Raw genomic sequence first — 7443 nt, 5'->3', positions numbered from 1 at the left:
TCCAGGGGTTGGGGTGCCAAGGGTGTGGGGTGCCAGGGTCTGAGGGGTTGGGGTGCCACTGGTGGAGGGTGCTGAGGTCCAGGGGCACCAAGAATGCAGGGGGTTGGGGGTCTGGGGGGATGGGGTACCAAGGGTGGAGGGTGCCAGGGTCTGAGGGTTTGGTGTGCCAAGGGATGCAGGGGCTGGGGTACCGAGGTTGTGGGGTGCTGGGGGTCCAGAGGGTCGCGTCACCCCGCTGTCCCCGCAGGTCCCCGGACCCAACAGCTACGCCCCGGTGAACACGGACGTGTACATGGCGCGAGCTCCGCGCTGCACCATGGCGGGCAGGGGCAGAACCCCCCCGGCCGCCATCACCCCCGGGCCCAGCGACTACAGCCCCCCGCACAAGGTGAGCGCCACAGCGACAGGGGACAGGGGCAGCGACAGCGACAGCGACAGGGCTGGCTTGGCGGACAGGGACAGGGATGGGACAGGGACAGGGTCAGGGACAGGAACAGGGACAGGGCTGGCCTGGGGGACAGGGATGGGACAGGGACAGCGACAAGGACAGCGACAGCGATGGGACAAGGGACAGGGACAGCGACAGGGACAGAGGCACGGGTGGCCTGTGGGGGGACAGGGACCCACAGACCTTGTCACCGCCTGTGTCGCCCCGCAGAGCCAGAAGCAAGGCACGTCGTTCGGCGTGCGCCACTCGGAGGCCGTGGTGCCCATCATGGACTCGTCGTACCTGTAGGGCAGCGGGGACGTTGGTGGCACTGCCCGCCTGTGACAAACACGACCTGCAGCAGCACTCGCTCGTTCTGCTTTGTGTCTCTGCGTCGCACGGGGAAGGATTTGGGGGGCGCTGGATCCCCACAAGCTGCCCTTTCCCATTCCCGAGGATTTCCCGGCTCCGGAGGATCCTGGCGAGGGCGCGGAGAGCGGAGACCATGGTGGGGTGGAACGTGCCAGGGGTGAGGGGTGTGCGAGCAGGGAGTCCCACTGCCGCCCCATGCCATGCCATGCCATGCCATCCCATTATCCCATCCCAATGTCCCATCCCATAATCCCATCTCACCCCACCCAGGACCTCGGGGCATGGAGAGCTCTTAGGGCACCAAACAGGGAGGATTTCCCCCATTCTGTGGGGTCTGTGAGGCTCCCTGGCAGGGATGCCCCCGCAGAGCCCCCTGGCACCATCCGGGAGTGCCCACCGCGAGTGAGGGACCTGGGGAAACCCACCCCGCGCGTCACCCCAGTGCCACCCCAGTGCCACCCCCCGCCGCGGCCCCTGCCGTGCCGCGCTCGTTGTCCCCTGCTCAGAGTCCGCGGGCAGCGGGCACGGAGCCAGGCGGGCACGGGCAGGTCCGGGCAGAGCCGGGAGAGGCGCGGCCGTGCGGGAACCGGGCGGGAACCGGGCAGGAACCGGGCGAGGCCGTGCGGGGCCGGGCTGGCGGCTCCGGGCAACCGGGGCGCGGCCGTGCGGGCTATCGGGTGCCAGCCGTGCCACTCGGGGCTGTCCCCGCTGCCACACCGCCGTGCCAGCTGTCCCCAACCGGGCTGCCAGCTGTCCCCAGCCGAGGTGCCAGCGATGGACGCCCCGCCGCCTCTGCCGAGCCTGATCCGCAAGAAGCGGGACGGGGAGCGCCTGGAGGACAGCGACATCCGCAGCTTCGTGCGCGGAGTCACCGAGGGCAGCGCGCAGCAGGGACAGATCGGTGCGGCAGGGGACAGCCCGGGCCGGGGGGTTCTGGAGGGGGGACACGGCGGGGGACGCGGCAATGCGACAGGGAGCGTGGACAGAGCCGGGGGACACGGCCAGGACAGTGACACGGCACGGGGGGTGACAGCAGTGGGGGCACAGCAAGGGAAGCCCCGGGATGTGACCGAGGGGTCCTGGGCAGGGGACACAGCTGGGGCGTCCCCTGGGGGGCGACAGGGGGACCGGGATGTGACAGAGGGTCATGGCCAGGGGAAGTGGCTGGGGACCACCCTGGGGGGACAACAGGGACACCCCGGCTAGGGTTGGGGAATCAGAGCTGCGGGTGGCAGGGAAAGGAGCGGGGGGTGACAGCCAGCCCTGGCCATGTCCCCAAGTGCCAGGCTGGTGGCATGCGGCCGTGGGGCACGGAGCAGGGTGGGGGGCCAGGGGAGGGCCCTGAGGTGACACCCAGAGTGTCCCCAAGGTGCCATGCTGATGGCCATCCGGCTGCGGGGCATGGACGCGGGTGAGACGCTGGCACTGACCCAGGCCATGGCCAGCTCGGGCCGGACGCTGGCCTGGCCACCCGCCTGGCACGGGCTGCTGGTGGACAAGCACTCGACCGGTGGCGTTGGGGACAAGGTCAGCCTGGCCCTGGCCCCCGCGCTGGCCGCCTGTGGCTGCAAGGTGAGGGGGAGCTGGTGGCGGGGTGGGGACAGGCGGGCTGTCCCCGAGTCCCCGCGCCCACCTGTGCCCACCGCAGGTGCCCATGATCAGCGGGCGCGGCTTGGGCCACACCGGGGGCACCCTGGACAAGCTGGAGGCCATTCCTGGCTTCCGCGTCTCGCAGAGCCCCGAGGAGGTGACAGATGGGGACAGCACGGGCACCCTGCGGGCACCGGGCTCGGGGGGTGTGGGGTGACGATGGGGTCACACTGGGGGACCAACGGGGTGCCCATGGGATGTGGGGTGAGATGGGGTGACAGTGGAGTCCCGCCGAGGCGACAATGGGGTGCCCGTGGGGTCCAAAGTGGGGTGGGTGACAGTGGGGTGACAGTTGGGGTGACAGTTGGGGTGCTGGCGGGGCGGTAATGGGATGTGGGGTGTCCATGGGGTGCTGATGGGGTGCAGATGTCAATGGGGTGGCAATGGGGTGGCAATGGGGTGCGGGTGGTGATGAGGTGCCCATGGGGTGCCAGTGGGGTGCGGATGCCAGCGGGGTGTCACCGGAGTGCCACCCGGGTGCCAATGGGGCACTGATGGGGTGCAGATGCCAACGGGGTGCCAGTGGGGTGGCCGTGGGATGTCCCCGAGGTGCCACCGGGGCACCAACGGGTCGCGATGCCGCAGATGCAGCACATCCTGTCCCGCGTGGGCTGCTGCATCGTGGGGCAGAGCGCCGAGCTGGTGCCAGCAGACCGAGTGCTCTACGGGCTGCGCGACGTCACGGCCACGGTGGACAGCCTGCCCCTCATCACCGGTACGGGACACGGGGACACGGGGGCACGGGGGACACGGGGGGACACGGGGACACTGGGAGGTGACCCCCGGCCCCTCGCCATCCTCCTCATCCATCATCCTCCTCCCTCAGCCTCCATCCTCAGCAAGAAGGCGGCGGAGCAGCTCTCGGCGCTGGTGCTCGATGTGAAATTCGGGGAGGCAGCGCTGTACCCCACCCAGGAGAGCGCGCGGGAGCTGGCGAGGAGCCTGGTGAGACCCCCGGGACCCCCGGGATCCCCCTGCCCTGCCCCGGCCGGGCCTGCCCGCTGTCCCCGAGCCGCTGTCACCCCGCGTGTCCCCGCGCAGGTGGAGGTTGGCACGCAGCTGGGCATCCGCACGGCAGCTCTGCTGAGCCGCATGGAGCAGCCCCTGGGCAGAGCGGTGGGCAACGCGCTGGAGGTGCTGGAGGCGCTCGAGTGCCTGGGGGGCGGCGGACCCCCCGACCTGCGGGAGCTCGTCACCGCCCTGGGTCAGTGGGGGACACTGGGGACACCACGGGGGGACACTGGGGACAAGGGAGGGAGGCAGCTCTCCCGACCTGCGGCACCGCCCTGGGTCATTGGGGGACATGAAGGGACACGAGGGGACATAAAGGGACACGGGGGCGGCAGACAAGGGTGCTGTGTCCAGTCCTGACCCCCCAGCTCCGATGTCCCCCCAGCTCTGCCTGTCCCCTCCTGGGCTCTCCTTCCCTGTCCCCCTCATCGCCTCCCTGTCCAGCGGGGCAGAGCAGGGCTGGGTGGGGGCGCGGGGGGCAGAGTTTTGGGGTTCCCCCGGAGTATTTGGTGTCCCTGAGAGGGTCCCAGCGCTGTCCCGGTTTCGGGGTGCTGCTGTGGCAGTGCGGGATGGAGCAGGGGGGCTGTGGGGCAGTGTTTGGTGTCCCCGCGGGTGTCCCATCCCTGTCCCCTCTCGGGTGCAGGCAGGGCAGTGTTTGGTGTCCCCGCGGGTGTCCCATCCTTGTCCCCTCTCGGGTGCAGTGTTTGGTGTCCCCGCGGGTGTCCCAGCGCTGTCCCTGTTTCGGGGTGCAGTGTTTGGTGTCCCCGCGGGTGTCCCAGCGCTGTCCCCTCCCGGCTGCAGGCGGGGTGCTGCTGTGGCAGTGCGGGATGGCCGCGGGGGTCCAGCAGGGCGCTGAGCGCCTGGCGCGGGCTCTGGACGATGGTTCTGCCCTGCGCACCTTCGAGGCCATGCTGGGGGCGCAGGGCGTGTCCCCCGACACCGCCCGGGCTCTCTGCGCCGGGACCCCCGAGGGGCGCCGCCAGCTCCTGGGCCAGGCCAGGGTGTGCGAGGAGCTGCCCGCGCCGCGGGAAGGTGAGGGGAGACCCGACCCCAAAATACCCACCCCAAACTGCCCACTCCAAACTGCCCACCCCAAACTGCCCACCCCAAACTGCCCATCCTAAATCCCCCACCTTCCCTTCACCCCGTATTCCTCCCCCGACCCTCCCATTCTCCTCCCAGGTTGGAGACTGTCCCCCGTGTCCCCCGTGTCCCTGATCCCCCCAGACTGGGGATCCCCCTAGGTCACTCATCCCCCTGACTCCACCATGTCCCTGATGCCCCCTGAATCCCTCTGACGCCCCCGTGCCCCCCTGAACCATCCACGTCCTTGTACCCCCGTGTCCCTGTCCCCTCCATATCCCTGTCCCCTCCATGTCCCTGTCGCCTCCCATGTCCCTGTCCCCTGACCGCTCTCTCCCGCAGGCTGGGTGCAGCAGGTCCGTGCTCTGCCCCTGGCTCGGGTGCTGCACCGCCTGGGCGCGGGGCGATCGCGGGCTGGGGACCCTGTGAACCCCCGAGTGGGCGCCGAGCTGCTGGTGGGCACCGGGCAGCACCTGCGGGCAGGTGAGCGGGGCTCGGGAGCAGTCTGGGGATACCTGGGGGGATCAGAGCCCCCCGAACCCCCAAATAACCCCAAATCCCCCCAGGTGAGCCCTGGCTGCGGCTGCACCACGAGGGCACGCTCGGCGCGGAGGCGCGGCGGGAGCTGCAGGACGCGCTGTGCCTCGGCCCGGAGCCCCCCCGGGACCCTCTGCCGCTGGTGGCCGAGACCATCCTGCCCTCAGAGCCACCCCCGGGCCGTGCCGGGGCTGCCAATAAACCGCAGTGATCCCGATATTGTCACCCTGTCGCGATTCCCTCCCGGTGACCGAGCGGGGGCGGCGCGGTGGCGCCATCTGGTGGTGAAAGCGGGGAATGCGCGGAGCCATGACCACGCCCTTTCCGTTGACCACGCCCACTACGCCATGACCACGCCCCCTCTATTTGTCCGCGCGCTGTGCAGACCACGCCCCCTCCGTTATTCCCGCCCTTTTTCCCATTAGCCCCGCCCTTCCCGCCAGTTCCGGTTCCGGCGGCTCAGGTGTGACCGCTCCGGGCGGGACGGGCGGCGGACGGGGCGCGGGGTCACCGGGCAAGGGTCAGAGGTCAGCGGGGACAGCACGGGGGGTGAGGGGACAGGGGGGCACGGCTGGGGGGTGGTAGTGCAGTGGGGGGGCAGAGTGGGGGTCCGAGAATAGCAGGAACAGGTGGCGGTCAGGGGACATCGGGGGACAAAGCGGGGGTCTGAGGGTGTCAGGAGGGGTGGAATGAGGGGTCAGGGGGCACTTGGGGACAAAGCCTAGCCGGGGGGACACAGGGACACACCCTGACCCCCCCCTTGCCGCTCCCACAGCCCCCAGCGATGCTGCGCTCCCTGCGCCCCGTCCAGCAGCTGTGCCCTCACCTGTCCCCTCACCTGGCCCCTCACCTGTCCCCACCACCCCCCCAGTGCCACCCCCGCCGCCACCTCCACACCGCCCGCGACGCCCCGCGGCTTCCCCTGCGACATCGCCTGGCGGTGGCCGGGGCAGTGGCCGGCGCGGCGACAGCGGGGTGGCTTTACCTGCGCCACCAGAAGGAGCGGCAGCAGCGCTCCCGCCGCCTCCGCGAGCTCCGCGCGCTGGCCTTGGGACAAGGCGACTTCGAGCTGCAGGACACGGCGGGGACGCGGCGGCGCAAGGCGGATTTCCTGGGCAGCTGGGTGCTGCTCTACTTCGGCTTCACGCACTGTCCCGACGTGTGTCCCGAGCAGCTGGAGCGGCTCAGCCGCGCCGTACGCCTGCTGGAGGAGGACGCGACGCTGCCGCCCGTGCAGCCGCTCTTTGTCACCGTGGATCCCGAGCGCGACGACGCGGCGGCGCTGCGCAGCTACCTGCGGGAGTTCCACCCGCGCCTCGTGGGGCTCACGGGCAGCCCCGAGGAGGTGCGGCAGGCGGCGGCGGCGTTCCGCGTGTACGTGAGCGCGGGGCCGCGGGACGCCGACGGGGATTACATCGTGGATCACTCGGTGCTCACGTTCCTCGTGGATCCCGACGGGATTTTCCGGGATTGTTACGGCCGGTCCCGCACGGCCGAGGAGGTGGCGCGGAGCGTCAAGGGACACATGGCGAGCTACGAGCCGCTGGCGCCCGCCGGAGGGGAATAAACGGGCTGAGCTGAGCGGGAGTGGAGCACGGAGTGAGCTGGGGTGCGGGGAGGGGGGTGACAGCCGCGTGTCACATGGGACAGAGGGATGGGTGGCCGGGGGTGTCACATGGGACAGAGGGACAGAGCCATGGTGGAGCCCACTGTCCCCCAGGGGTGTCACGAGGGGAGGGACAGAGCCATGGTGGAGCCCAGTGCCTCCCAGGAGTGTCACATGGGACAGAGGGACAAAGCCCTGACAGGCCCCACTGTCCCCCAGGGGTGTCACGAGGGGAGGGACATGCCCAGCGGTGTCACAGGAGGGACAAAGCCCTGACAGACCCCACTGTCCCCCAGGGGTGTCAGAGGGGAGGGACAGAGCCATGGTGGAGCCCAGTGCCTCCCAGGAGTGTCACATCAGGACAGACAGATGCCCAGGGGTGTCACATGGGGAGGGACAGAGCCCTGACAGACCCCCAGGAATGTCACACAAGGAGGGACATAGCCCTGATGGATCCCAGTGCCCCCCAGAGGTGTCTCATGAGGAGGACAGATGCCCAGGGGTGTCACATGAGGAGGGACAAAGCCATGATGGACCCCAGTGCTCCCTAGGGGTGTCACATCAGGAGGGACAGCGGTGATGGACACTACTGTCCCCCACAGGTGTCACACATGGAGGGTCAAAGCCCTGACAGACCCCACTGTCCCCCAGGGGTGTCACATCAGGAGGGACAGAGCCATGACAAGCCCAGAAAACTTCCAAAATCCTCCCAAAAGCCACCCAAAGAACTCCACCTGGCCTTCCAGGGACCCCAGGG

At 69.9% G+C, this 7443-nt stretch overlaps 2 protein-coding genes and 1 long non-coding RNA gene across 4 annotated transcripts; all 3 read left to right on the top strand.

The window, feature by feature from the left end:
• Positions 1–160: 160 nt before the first annotated feature.
• Positions 161–793, top strand: LOC146422279 (uncharacterized). Its single transcript, XR_014848207.1, has 2 exons — positions 161–388; positions 659–793. It is a non-coding gene; the product is annotated as an uncharacterized LOC146422279 (long non-coding RNA).
• A 572-nt stretch (positions 794–1365) lies between these two features.
• LOC146422278 (thymidine phosphorylase-like) lies at positions 1366–5297 on the top strand. Its single transcript, XM_085046674.1, has 9 exons — positions 1366–1700; positions 2169–2371; positions 2448–2546; positions 3035–3164; positions 3276–3394; positions 3491–3653; positions 4262–4492; positions 4886–5026; positions 5110–5297. Exons 1-9 carry the CDS (start codon positions 1574–1576, stop codon positions 5289–5291), a joined length of 1395 nt encoding a protein of 464 aa, XP_084902800.1. The 5' UTR covers positions 1366–1573; the 3' UTR covers positions 5292–5297.
• Positions 5298–5496: 199 nt separating this feature from the next.
• Positions 5497–6661, top strand: LOC146422277 (cytochrome c oxidase assembly factor SCO2-like). Of its 2 annotated transcripts, none has more exons than XM_085046676.1 (2): positions 5497–5600; positions 5856–6661. In XM_085046676.1, the coding sequence occupies exon 2, from the start codon at positions 5865–5867 to the stop codon at positions 6645–6647; it is 783 nt and encodes a 260-aa protein (XP_084902802.1). In that variant the 5' UTR covers positions 5497–5600; positions 5856–5864; the 3' UTR covers positions 6648–6661. The 2 variants fall into 2 exon arrangements, with proteins under 2 accessions (XP_084902802.1, XP_084902801.1); XM_085046675.1 differs by having other exon boundaries at positions 5497–5607.
• The last annotated feature ends 782 nt before the right edge of the window (positions 6662–7443 follow it).

Source organism: Lichenostomus cassidix, unplaced genomic scaffold (genome assembly GCF_008360975.1).
Source record: "Lichenostomus cassidix isolate B80296 unplaced genomic scaffold, HeHo_3.0 HiC_scaffold_497, whole genome shotgun sequence".
In the NCBI taxonomy this organism is placed as follows: Eukaryota; Metazoa; Chordata; class Aves; order Passeriformes; family Meliphagidae; genus Lichenostomus; species Lichenostomus cassidix.
The sequence above is the reverse complement of the archived record's forward strand: the minus strand, read 5'-3'. Positions and strand labels throughout refer to the sequence as shown.

Excerpts from the sequence above, each read along its gene's own strand:
- LOC146422278 (XM_085046674.1), top strand. The coding sequence starts at position 1,574 with ATGGACGCCCCGCCGCCTCTGCCGAGCCTGATCCGCAAGAAGCGGGAC. Across the intron at positions 1,701-2,168 it reads CGCGCAGCAGGGACAGATCG|GTGCCATGCTGATGGCCATC; the intron begins GTGCGGCAGGGG and ends AGTGTCCCCAAG. Across the intron at positions 3,165-3,275 it reads CAGCCTGCCCCTCATCACCG|CCTCCATCCTCAGCAAGAAG; the intron begins GTACGGGACACG and ends CTCCTCCCTCAG.
- LOC146422277 (XM_085046676.1), top strand. The coding sequence starts at position 5,865 with ATGCTGCGCTCCCTGCGCCCCGTCCAGCAGCTGTGCCCTCACCTGTCC.